This window comes from Microcebus murinus, chromosome 3 (assembly GCF_040939455.1).
Source record: "Microcebus murinus isolate Inina chromosome 3, M.murinus_Inina_mat1.0, whole genome shotgun sequence".
Taxonomy (NCBI): domain Eukaryota; kingdom Metazoa; phylum Chordata; class Mammalia; order Primates; family Cheirogaleidae; genus Microcebus; species Microcebus murinus.
The window spans coordinates 57351317-57364734 of record NC_134106.1 but is presented as its reverse complement, the minus strand read 5'-3'; the positions used below and the strand labels follow the sequence as shown (position 1 = coordinate 57364734).

Below are 13418 nucleotides of genomic sequence, written 5' to 3'. Positions count from 1 at the left end.
CTCTCTCTCTGTCTCTCTCTCTGTCTCTCTGTCTCTCTCTCTCTCTCTCAGACACTCATGCACACACACTGTCTCTCTCAGAATAAATTTCCTAAAGTTAAAATTACACAAAACACTGTAACTGACCACAGGAAAGTAATCCTAGTGATTTAATAATAAAAATATAAAGAAAAGCTTCAGATGCCTGAAACAGAAAAATGTTTTTCTGAATAACTACTAGGTTAAAAAGCTATCAGAGCTACTATTTCTAGTAAGAAATAAAGACAATGAACAGTAGGAGCAAAAATTTAGTGAATGTGGCCAAAGTGATAATTAGAGGTAAATTCACAACATTAAATGCTTTATCTTCACACAGAAAATGAGCTAAGAATGTAACTCAAAAAGTTAGAAAAAGAAAACCCAATAAAACAGTAGGCAGCTAATAATAGAGAAAAATGAATGAATAAACTATAAAACAGAAAATTGTAGAGTCTTCTCAGTGGCTCTCACATGTTCTTCTGGAATGTTCCTAGGATATTATCTGTATTACATTACCTTGGAATCTTTCTCAACATATGACTGCCAATTGACTGGTGTTGGCTCTGTATGAAATCTCTTTGCTATCCCTGTTGTAGAAGTTTTATCCAATTTAATAAGAAAAAATAAGTAAAGTAATAGGATGAAACAAAATTCTATTTGCAGTTATGATTGATTACCTGTAGAGCTTAACAATATCAACTAAAAGATTTTCTTAAGATGAATAAGAATTAAATAAGTGCTTTAAATAAAACAGTATACAGAAAATCTCTTTCAATGGAAAATATCTACTTGGGAAAGATATGAAGGTGCATGTTCATCTGAGACCTAAAGAAATGAAAACTGCTCAAGGTTATTTACATACCACTAAAAGGAGAGAGAGTTCAGTCTTGGGAAAGTACTTGTACTGGACTGTTAATGAGGAATAAAAGCAAGTTGTAAAATGCACCTGTTAATAATTGATTTTCGGCTGGGCTCGGTGGCTCATGCCTGTAATCCTAGCTCTCTGGGAGGCCGAGGCTGGCGGATTGCTCGAGGTCAGGAGTTCGAAACCAGCCTGAGCAAGAGCAAGACCCCGTCTCTACTATAAATAGAAAGAAATTAATTGGCCAACTAATATATATACAAAAAATTAGCCGGGCATGGTGGCGAATGCCTGTAGTCCCAGCTACTTGGGAGGCTGAGGCAGGAGGATTGCTTGAGCCAGGAGTTTGAGGTTGCTGTGAGCTAGGCTGACGCCACGGCACTCACTCTAGCCTGGGCAACAAAGCGAGACTCTGTCTCAAAAAATAATAATAATAATTAATTTTCTTACCAATATAAAGAAAGAAAAAAGTAAAAACTAGAAGGTAGTATTCACAAATGTTATTAATAGCATATTATTAATGTAATTCCTATTAATAGGATTGAAGATTATTCTTATTAATGTATCTATCTACTTTTCTACAATTGAACTTACTTTTTAAATTCTTAGCCAAACTTAAAAAAAAATGAGGGTGAGGGACAGGCAGTAGGCAAAGGTAAAGAGTAATTTTTTAAAAACCCAACAATACCAGTGCAAGTACCCCAAAAAGAGTTCTTCAAGCCCCTGCCTTTGAACTTATATCAAAAACTAAATTTGGTTAGGCACATGTAAATTTACTCTGTCAACTCACCTTCCTTTGGCATGTTTCTTTTCCTTTCTCAGGAGTATTAGGGATTTACTCTCAGGAGTATTAGTGAGTATGAGGTGTTTTGCTTTTATATCTGAGAAATAAAGGTTAGGTAAGTCATTTATTAAAGATTCAGAAAAGGAGACTAGTGATAGATTCCCTAGGTACTGGTTCAGTTCACTGTTACTAATGTTGTTTTTGAAAGATGGACAATGTATACTGTAAAACCCATTGGAATTTTGTTTATTTTAATCTTTTTTAAAATTAAAATTTCTAAATTCTTAAAATACAACTGCAACTAACTCTCCGGCTTTTTTGTGGTGTTTCAGGCTTATACCAGCCAGTTTGTATCCCTTGTGATGTTCGCCCTCATGATGTGTGATGACAGGATCTCCATGCAAGAAAGACGCAAAGAGATCATGCTTGGATTGAAACGGCTGCCTGGTACAAAGATATTAACATATTACACTTAAGTTGTCTAAGAGTGGGTAATGAGTAAAGTTCTCTTCTTATCCTTGAAGCTGGGGCTTGTAGCTATTTAGTCAATAAGATCTGCCTATTTTGCTCCAATGTGTTAAAAAATCCCACACTGATACCACAGAAGAACAGAAACACTGGTCTTTCATTAGTTGCTACCAATATATTATTATAGCTGTTCAGTTTATTGTTCTTTTTTTCATAGCTTTTGCTAATATTACTTTTTAACAGATTTGATTAAGGAAGTACTGAGCATGGATGATGAAATTCAAAAACTGGCAACAGAACTTTATCATCAGAAGTCAGTCCTGATAATGGGCCGGGGCTATCATTATGCTACTTGTCTTGAAGGGGCACTGGTAGGTTTTCTCACATATAGTTAATTTCAGTCTCTTGACTTATGGAGCTGGCACATAGTCGTACTTTTAAATTACATGAATGAAATAGGTGGAACTTTTAAAATTGCCTGTATATTTATGCATTGTAGTATGTTTTACCTTGAGAAAATACAATAGAGAACTTAATTCAAAAGTGAAAAACCAAGATTTTTGCATGATAACTTGGGTTTAGCAAGTAACTCAGGTTAATCTGTTGTCCAAATATGAGTAAAATAAGGATTAAATTCTTTAGATAAGAAATTTAATTGAGGTCAAACATGAGACAAATAGGAGAACAGTTATAAAGAAATATGAATATGTTGATGATAATCTAAAATCTTCAGAAAGTCCTTGTGGAGCTTTTAAACTTCCCACTACTTGTTGATATCATAAATATAGTGATCTATTAATATTAACTTGTTAGCTATATATACAGATTAGTGGTCTTTTAATACTTTTGGATAAATAGTGGCTTAACTTATATGTTTTGTATAATAATTACTTAAGGATGGATTTTTGAAAAACAGACGAAGGACTAATCTGGTTCTTTCCTGTTAGAAAATCAAAGAAATTACTTACATGCACTCTGAAGGCATCCTTGCTGGGGAATTGAAACATGGCCCTCTGGCTTTGGTGGATAAGTTGATGCCTGTTATCATGATCATCATGAGAGATCACACTTACACCAAGTGTCAGAATGCTCTTCAGCAGGTGGTTGCTCGGCAGGTAAGCCAGAGAGGCTGTGAGGACACCTTGAGGATCTAAGGGTGGATTTACTAAAGCTTATTTGAATTTTATGACATGAAAGTGACAGACCAGTGCCAGATAGGTAACTTACAAAACATGATTATTCTTGTTAACTCATTTGCTTTGGAATATAGCCTTTGAGGTTTTCATGTAAGAAATCAAATACTCAGAGTTTTGACAGGACGCACGCAGCTCATAGGTCTCATAGTGGGCAGAACTAACACCAAAACTGAGGTCTTAGCCTCCAAATCCTGTCCTCTTCAATGAACATATGCTGCTCTATTTTAATTTAATATTCTTAAATACGTATTTCTGAAGAAATCTAACAGATTGTACATTAATATTACAGATACTTTCCAATTATGTAAGTCAGAAGTAAAAAAAAAATTATAAGTGCTGTGCTTAATTGTGTTTTCTTCATATCAGTTGGCTTTATATATAAATCCCAAAATATATTATTCCCATGAGCTTTGTAGTAGTAATCAACTTGAGCTTAGAAGGTAGGCAGACCTGGATTTAAGTACTAAGCCCGGTATTTCTTAATGTTGTGAGTTTAAACAAATTACTAAATGCCAAAAAGCTTCCTTTTCTTCCACTGGAATGTTATATTAGACTTACCATATAGTATTAAGGGTTTAAATAAGCATCACTGAGGCCACGTGTGGATTATGCGGTACAAAATTTGCACATTCACATACTATGTAGCCCTGCCATTGCTTACCAGTGAATTTTTTGTGTGTGCATGCGTATACATCTGTGTGTGCTTTTCTTTCCCAGGGGCGCCCTGTGGTGATTTGTGATAAGGAGGATACTGAGACCATTAAGAACACAAAAAGAACAATCAAGGTGCCCCACTCAGTGGACTGCTTGCAGGGCATTCTCAGTGTGATCCCCTTGCAGTTGCTGGCTTTCCACCTAGCTGTGCTGAGAGGCTATGATGTAAGTGGTCTACCACTGCAGAAATCTTGGTATGGTTTTTCACCTGGGTACATTCTTACATTTTTTTTTCCTAAATTTTTTAACATTATCATTTAAGAAATCCTTCAAATATATCTGTCAGCTGTTATATTTTCATGACCCAATTTGTAGGGTACATCACTATATTTTGTTACCTATAGAACTTGAAAAGGAACCTTGGAAGTCACTTCCAAGATTTTGACTCTCCTTGGGGGAACCTCCATGTGTTTTCTTAATAGATTAGCTATTGGCATTTTGGGCAGGACAATTCTTTGGTATTTGGAACAGTCCCACACATCGCAGGACTTTTAGCATTCCTGGTCCCCCAAGCATTGTGGCCACCAAACCATTCTGTTCTTATATTTTTAGTGTTGCCTTTGAGGACTACCACCTCTTTAGAGAACCATAGCAACTCTTTCTGTGTGAACTGGTGCCTGTAGAATTCTTTTTCCTGACTGATTTCAGTTTTTTTCAAGATACATTGTGTGATTATATTTTCTAATTTAGTCTCTTTAGTCTATAATAAAAATGGTTAATGAACATAATGTTTTCTGTTTTTATAAACAAAAATAATTTGCTTATAGTAAATCCTCCTCTCCCCAAACTGTATAGTCTCTCAAATCTTGCTCTTTTTTGGCAGGTTGATTTCCCACGGAATCTTGCCAAATCTGTGACTGTCGAATAAAGAGCATCTGAAACACCGGATGATTAAGCAACACAAGACACCTTTTGTATTTAAAACCTTGATTTAAAATATTACCCCTTGAAGCCTTTTTAAAGTAAATCCTTATTTATGTATCAGTTATAATTATTCCACTCAATTTGTGATTTTTGTGAAATTACCTCTTATATTTTTCCAGTAATTTGTGGAGGAGTTTGAATAATGGAATCTATATTGGAATCTGTATCAGAAAGATTTTAGCTGTTATTTTCTTTAAAGAATGCTGGGTGTTGAGTTTCTAGACCCTCCACTTCAATCTGAGAGGATAGGATGTTTTAAAAATAATTAGCATTTGTTTTACCATGGTTTTATTCATTCAGACCAATGAAAGAGTAGTGCATTTAATTGAAATATCTAAAGTCCATGACAATGTATGCTCATGCTTGGATGTTAAATGAAGGTTTTGCTAAGTTATATATAAAGAGAAGATGCTGTGATTTATTTTGAAGCTTGTTTCTAAATCAAACTGTAAAACCTAAAAACTGAAAAATTTTCTTGGTGGAATTTATGTCTGTCAGTTTGGTTAGCGTTAGTTTCTCAGACTTGTTGCCTTTTATCTGTAGATGAAAATAATTTAGGAAGCAAACTATAGTAATGCATTGGTATTCTCCAACCCTTGAGAGAACATATTTGCACAATTTCTTAGCACAAACTTTAAATTGGAGCTGCTTTGGACAACTGACAATATGATTTTAAATTTGAAGATGTGATATGTACATTTGGGTATCCTACCCCTTGTGTTTTCATCTCCTAAAAGTGTTTTTTATTTCCTTATATTTGTAGTCTTTTGTTTTTTAAATACTGCTGAATGACATGTTTTATCTTGTTCTTTGAAATCACAACACAACGCTGCTGTTAAATTTTTAAATTAGATCAATATTGATATATTCAGTATTCTCTTTAACTTTGTCCCAAGGAAGAATTTTCTACAGTTAATTTTAACTTTCCTTCACTGACTTGTTGAATAAATTTGGTCCCTTAGTGCCAGTTTGGAATTTCTTTGCAATTGTCTGGAAGATTTGCAAGTCTTTGACTAATTTTTGACTCTAAATGTGTATGGTAGGCTAAGCTCAGAAAAAGCTATATATACTTTACACTGATAGGCATCAGATTTAGTATTATTTCCCAGGTATTTTTCCTCTCTGCATTTTCTGTGCTCTACCCTTGAAATATATTTAGGAATGAGGAAGATATAAATAAAGTGACAGGTTTTTTTTGTTTTGAGACAAAGTCTCACTCTATTGCCCTGGCTATAGTGCTGTGGCAGCCTAGCTCACAGCAACCTCAAACTCCTGGGCTCAGGTGATCCTCCTGCCTCAGCCTCCCGAGTAGCTGGGACTACAGGCATGTGCCACCATGCCCAGCTAATTTTTCCTATATATTTTTAGTTGGCCTATTAATTTCTTTCTATTTTTAGTAGAGACAGGGTCTCACTCTTGGTCAGGCTGGTCTCGAACTGACTTTGAGCAGTCCTCCCGCCTTGGCCTCCCAGCGTGCTAGGATTATAGGCGTGAGCCACTGCGCCTGGCCAAATAAAGTGATATTAAAAAGTACATTCAGCTGCTAAGTATCAGAAATGGAAGTTGACAATTTTGATTAAAATATTTTAAGTAAAATGTTAGTTTGCAGAGCTTTTTTAGCCAGATCTTAGGGGCTAAAGGAGAATGTGTTTATGTTTTGGCAAGTCCTTCTCTTTTTAAAAGTTTTTACTTTTAAATTGTGGGGGTGAGATATTTGGCACAATTATTTAAGTGAATTCACTCTTTTCCTTTCTTTTTTTTGTGTCTGAACTTCTTGGTGAGGTTAAGATTTCCTAATAGCTATTACTGCTGCAAGAGAAGCATAGAATTCTGCTTGTAAGTTAGGGTTAGAGAAAGATATGGTACATTTAGAGCTAATTTGGAAGGACTCTCATAGATGGAAACTAGAAACCTGATTATTTTTTTTTAAATAGGGCCACTGTTTACATTACATATATAGCTATTGTAGCTATGTTTATCTACTTTGTTTCTAAGATTATTTTGCATAAGCCAGCTAGTTTAAGTATGTGTATAGTGTCATTTCTTATGTTTGATATATTAACATTATACAAAACATGATTTGGGTGGGTTTATAGCATTTCTTATAGTCTGAAGTTTGGTTTAGCATTCTTAGTTAAAATATGTGAAATCAGGATCAGTTTGCATAGTCTCTCTCTCTGTTTGTCTCTTTTCCTCTGTGAGTGTCTCTTTAAAGAACAGTATGCACATACACGTGCTCTCACTCCAAGCTAGGATAAGTTCTAAACTGAATATCAAAAACCAAAATTAAGAACAAAAGTGATTTTCCAAACAAACATGGTTTCCTCTTCCTATCCCTTCTTGTTCTCCATCCCATTTGATGTAGTGATTTTTAAATGCTTTTATAAATTCTTATCACAAAAAAGATACTGTAATGAAGCAAGCCACTAAGTGAGCATGTCCAGTGAAGACCAACATAATATAGGATAAGAAAATTGGATTTTTCAAAAAAGATATTCTACAAAAGGAGTCTTTGTATAAAAAGTTCTTTCTTGTAGTACATTTAACATTTAAATGGGCTCATGTAACTTAGAGTTTCTTACCTCATAAGCTCTTTTAGGCAGGGGGACATGTGTAGCATCTAATACATAGCCCAGTAAATGATTGTTACTAACAATCATAGTTACTAACAATTGTTACTAACTCTAACCCTAACCCTAGGGTTATAGGAATAAAAGGTAAGAGAAAAATTGTTAACTATTTTTAGTTTATTATAACTATGTCAACAAGTATTTTTTAATACCTATTATGTGGAAGTCACTGTGCTAGGCATTAAAAATTACATCCTTAAAGCAGTATCCATTTGTCCCCAGGGGGGACTCATCACTAGTGAAGACTAGGTTCAGTGGAAGGACAGGGTGAGAGAGTGGGAAGATGGAGTAGAGGTGGGTTGTTAAATGCTGTGAGTGAATAGATTTGTTTACTTAAATAACGGTCCAAGTTTTGGGGGATATTGTGTTCATAAGAAGTGAAATGTATTTGCAAAGTGAGCTATTGTATTATCACAGGCTATAACAGACCCATAAATGTATAACAGCAGTCATTAATATGCAAAGATGAAAAACCATCAGGCATTACTGCTACCCAACGGGCACTGACATGGTGCTGTGCAGATGGGGATGGAGGTTAAGGGAGCTAACACAGGTATTTGTTCTTAGTTTCTCCAAAGGTTGTTTCTGAGATGATATTGTCTCATTTTTTTGAATACATGTCTCTTATCTTGAGGTAGTTCTGAGGATGGGAGGAAAGCAACCTTTTTTTTCTTTTGGCTCCTTGGTAATATTCCTCTGACATTTCATTCTGTTACTCTTCAAAGAAGTTAGAACTAGCTGAAATGTTTGCTTTAACAGACGTATTTTCAGAAGTCCTTTGGGGTCAGTTTTTTCTTTTCTTTTTTAAAGAATTAGGGAATACTATAGCAATAAAAGAGAAAGACTGGCCGGGCGCTGTGGCTCACGCCTGTAATCCTAGCTCTTGGGAGGCCGAGGCGGGCGGATTGCTCAAGGTCAGGAGTTCAAAACCAGCCTGAGCAAGAGCGAGACCCCGTCTCTACTATAAATAGAAAGAAATTAATTGGCCAACTGATATATATATAAAAAATTAGCCGAGCATGGTGGCGCATGCCTGTAGTCCCAGCTACTCGGGAGGCTGAGGCAGGAGGATTGCTTGAGCCCAGGAGTTTGAGGTTGCTGTGAGCTAGGCTGACGCCACGGCACTCACTCTAGCCTGGACAACAAAGTGAGACTCTGTCTCAAAAAAAAAAAAAAAAGAGAAAGACTAATGTTAACTATTATTATATGCTACAAACTAAGTAGTTTTTCTAAAAAAGCACAATGTCATTGAAAAGTAATTAATGAAAAAGAATTCATAGCTCACATTGAATTTGTGAAGGCCAGAGAAATTGAAGGGAATGATAAAAGATATTTTAGTTTTATGATATTCACATATTTAGTAAAATTTGTGCACAAGATTACCAAGCAGAGTGTTTTCCCCCTGTAAACATTTCAGATTACTGTTGGAGTCTCAAGTTTAGAAGTTTAAACCAGGCATCCTCAAACTACGGCCTGTGGGCCACATGCGGGTGTTTTTGCCCATTTGTATTTTTACTTCAAAATAAGATATGTGCAGTGTGCATAGGAATTTGTTCATAGTTTTTTTTAAACTATAATCCGGCCCTCCAACGGTCTGAGGGACAGTGAACTGGCCCCCTGTTTAAAAAGTTTGAGGACCCCAGGTTTAAACACTTAAGCCAGTTTTTTCCCCCACTATATTTAAAGATTGTTAATATTACAATATCTTCCTAGCTTTATGAATTTAAACATATCTTCAGGTCTGTGACAATGACAGCTAATAAAACTGATAACATTAGCTTCAAACCAGTATTATCCAGGGTAAGATAAAAATCATAGTTAAAGCAAGACTTTAAAGTTATGCCATATTAATTTGTAAGTCTGTAATAGCTTGATATCAAAATGTTATTTACTATATCATAAATAACGGTTAACAAGAACATCTTAAGAAATTCTCAAATTACCTTTCTTACTATACTAGCTTTCAGAATGAATATAGAAATGATCCCCTTAGCTTTTTGAATGTTTTGTGGTTGAGTGCATTTTGCTTACATACAACTTTTGGTATTTTTTTAAGTTATTCTTCTTGTGAGGTGGAAGTTTTAAAATCATCCTTACTTTGTTTTGGTTTTGTGTTCTTTAAAATGAATGTTTAGCGGCCGGGCGCGGTGGCTCACGCCTGTAATCCTGGCACTCTGGGAGGCTGAGGCAGGTGGATTGCTCAAGGTCAGGAGTTCAAAACCAGCCTGAGCAAGAGTGAGATCCCGTCTCTACCATAAATAGAAAGAAATTAATTGGCCAACTGATATATATAGAAAAAATTAGCTGGGCATGGTGGCGCATGCCTGTAGTCCCAGCTACTCGGGAGGCTGAGGCAGTAGGATCGCTTGAGCCCAGGAGTTTGAGGTTGCTGTGAGCTAAGCTGATGCCATGGCACTCACTCTAGTTTGGGCAACAAAGTGAGACTCTGTCTCAAAAAAAAAAAGAATGTTTAGTTTACTGAGCCAGTTGGTCTTTTCTTCTTCATATCTTGTTAAGTCCATTGACTCTAAGCCTGAACTGTGAATAAATTACGAAAAACTTGCTGAGAATTTCATTTTGAAGCAGTATGTTAATATTTGAAGCATATACATGTTTGTAGTTGTGTTAAAAATTATATTATACTAAGAACATAGCCAATGTCTACTTTAGTTGTTAGTAAACATTTCTGATGTCATCAGTTTATTCATTATCATTGCTTTTAAAAATAAGAAATGGTTGCCTAAAGCCACATGTCTCAACCCCAACTTCCCAGTTCTTTGGGAAAGGCTCTACTGTATCTGATGTCACATCCATAGATACTATATTTTCTCAAGTCTTTTAAAATTTTTTGCAATAACCTGTTGTTTGTAGCATGTTATTTCCAGATTATACAGTGATTTGTTTAAGTGAATTGGTAGTTACAAAAGAAGGATATTTAAGGTGAGTGAGTAGCAAGACAATCTTAAGGTTTCTGAAGTATCTGGCAATCTGTTAATTATAGAACAGAGATTCCCTTTACAGCAGGTGTCCTCAAACTACGGGCCACGTGTGGGTGCTTTTGCCCATTTGGTTTTTTACTTCAAAATAAGATATGTGCAGTGTGCATAGGAATTTGTTCATAGTTTTTTTAAACTATAGTCCAGCCCTCCAGCACTCTGAAGGACAGTGAACTGGTCCCCTGTTTAAGAAGTTTGAGGACCCCTGCTTTACAGGATCCATTTATAAACATCAAGCTAGCATCTCTAGCCCTAGACCTTACAGCACTTGCTGTGTTTTGCCAGAGACAGGCCACAGTGGTTTGACTGAATAGATGTGCTGTTTTGCCTTCCCATAGAATTGAGCCCAGTCTCTGGTTTCTCTCTCCCTCCCCTACCTTTCCCTCTTTCTCATGCTCTGTGGCAAAACCTAAGGCTGCCCCACCAGCATGTATCATTTTTTCCACAGGCTACATTTTTGACCTAAAATTCAGCTTTACTTCTAGTGACAGTTTTATTTAAATTCTCCTCAGTTGGCTATCAGTATTTACTGAATGCTTACTGAAGGCCAAGAAATGATTTTCTTGAAAATTAAGAGGCTGCTTTTCATTGGAGTGGCATTTAGAGAAATATTAATTATTTAACTTTTTTGGATGAGGCAAAGAAGTAAAGGTTAAGTTTTTCTCATCAATCTGAGAGATAATAGTTTCCATCGTGTTTTTTTTTTTAGATGATGGAACTGTATTAGCTTAACAAGCATCCTCGTGCTATGAACTAATCTTGTGGTAATACACAGAAAAGTTACCAGGTTATAAGTTATTTAAATCAGCTGACCTCTTCCCAAGTAATATATGTATAAGGTAATTTTACTGTTCTTTTTTTTTTTGGTTAGCATGTACACAACAGATTATTTCCAAGGTTCAAAAGGCACATTTGTGAACTTCATATTAACATAATTCATTGACTCAAATTCTAAGGTCACTTATGTATTTTCTCATAGATAATGCTGTTATGTAGCCATATTTCTCTTTTTATGCTTCAGGAGATTTTCAGTATGAAGTATGGATATGTAATTGAAAATATGGAATAAAAAATGGAGCTTGCAAGCAATTAGAGAAATGTTCTCTCAATAGAATTACAGTTATTTCTTTCCCATTCAGTTATCAGTCTGCCTCTCTATGTATAAAATTATTGATGCTTACTAAAATGAAAGCATTTGGCATATTTTCACATCCTCTTAATTTCTGCAGAATACTGAGTGATTTAGAAGCATCCAATAATCCAAAAACCAGAACCATCAAATAAGTTAAATCATGAGATCTTTAGAAGTTAGTTTTTGTCTCTGTCAGTCAGCTTTGTATGTTTTGAAATGGAGATAAATATAGTGAAGTCTTGAAAGGAAAATTTCCAGAATTCCCAAAGTATATAATACTCAACTGAGAATTTCAGATCCATTATACTAAAGGACAAATGAAGGAAACAGTATCTTAAACTGGGTATAACCCCTTGGTTCTAACTGGTACGTTCTTAATTTGTGAGACCTAAGGTTGATATGCGTGAATTTTAGATTGTCATACTACAACCTAAAGGTCTGCAAAAGTCTAGATCTATCAAGATCACTAGTTTGTTTCTGCCAATAGCTCCCTTTCAGTGACATTGTTGCCCTCATTCTAGTGTAAGTCCGTCATCGGTGTTTTACTATGGCAAGTTCAATGTGAGATGAACTCATTAGAAAGCGTGATGCTTTATTATTTTCAAGTAATGGGATGGACAATATCTGAGATGATAAAGGCTTAGTTTCTAGGCAGAAATAACATTGCATTAAGTTTCAAGTTTTCTTTCTGTTAGATTTGAATGTGTCTAGCCAGTTTGATTTATGGGAGCTTTTGTGTTTTTTTTTTTCTATTATACTTTGTTATATAGTATTGTTTTGGAATACCAAACACATTTTCTTTGAACTTTATTTCTTGCTTTCTTAATTTTGTATTTATCTTTTAAATAAAATGTAAACCCAATATTGATTTTATTAATTTACTTTCATTGCTGCTATGTAGAAACCTAGGAACTGTGGGAAATCTTTGTAGGATTTCTATCTTTTGTTCTTGGTTGTTAACTTGGACCCATGTGGTGTACTAAAGTTTAAAGCATTTCTTTGTTTGAAAAAAATGAACTTTGAAACTTCTTCATATCTGTAGTCTTTTTTTTGGTGCTTTAAGTAAAGTGGGAAAATATGCTGGCCTCAATACAGAATTGACTTTACTGACACAACATTAATAAATGTTTTGAGTTGTTTTCTCAGCAGAGACAGATTTGTATAAATTTGTTTATGCATTCCTGGTTCTTCCCAGGACAGGACAAAAGGAAGAAGGAGAGTGCTTGGGGTTCCCCAGGACAGAAAAAAGCTAACTGACTTGCAGACACATTTGACTCCCCAACTTGACCTTCCCAACTGCGTGTGATGTTCTAGAGTTAATGGTTCTTAATTCCTTTGGGCTTAATGTTCCTGAAACTAAGTAAGGGCTCATCCTATCAGAAGATAGGGCTGATTTTTAATTTTATTGTTTTTAAAATTAACCTAACCATGGCTTGGCTCATGCCCATGGATGCCTCAAAACTTGGATCATTATTTAACTGGATAATCCCTTCACAAACTTCAACAGCCAACTCTTACTCTTCCACTCTCTTACTTTGTAGTGTCCAGTGTATGGGGTACACAGGACATGTGAGAAGTACTTGTGGAAAAATGGACTCTGCTTAAACAATCTATGTATTTCTCAGGGCCTAAGCACAATGATTTTGCCATAGAAATTGCTTAATGGGATACTTGCTGGCCTAAATTATGCTGTA

At 35.4% G+C, this 13418-nt stretch overlaps 1 protein-coding gene across 1 annotated transcript in view; it reads left to right on the top strand.

The window, feature by feature from the left end:
- GFPT1 (glutamine--fructose-6-phosphate transaminase 1) overlaps positions 1-12759 on the top strand; it is a 57770-nt gene extending 45011 nt beyond the window's left edge. Inside the window, exons 15-19 of the mRNA XM_012750170.3 lie at positions 1997-2111; positions 2376-2503; positions 3080-3247; positions 4046-4207; positions 4866-12759. Of these exons, the coding sequence (XP_012605624.1) occupies positions 1997-2111; positions 2376-2503; positions 3080-3247; positions 4046-4207; positions 4866-4910 (618 nt within the window). The 3' untranslated portion in view covers positions 4911-12759. The remainder of the gene's footprint in view (positions 1-1996; positions 2112-2375; positions 2504-3079; positions 3248-4045; positions 4208-4865) is intronic.
- Positions 12760-13418: the final 659 nt, after the last annotated feature.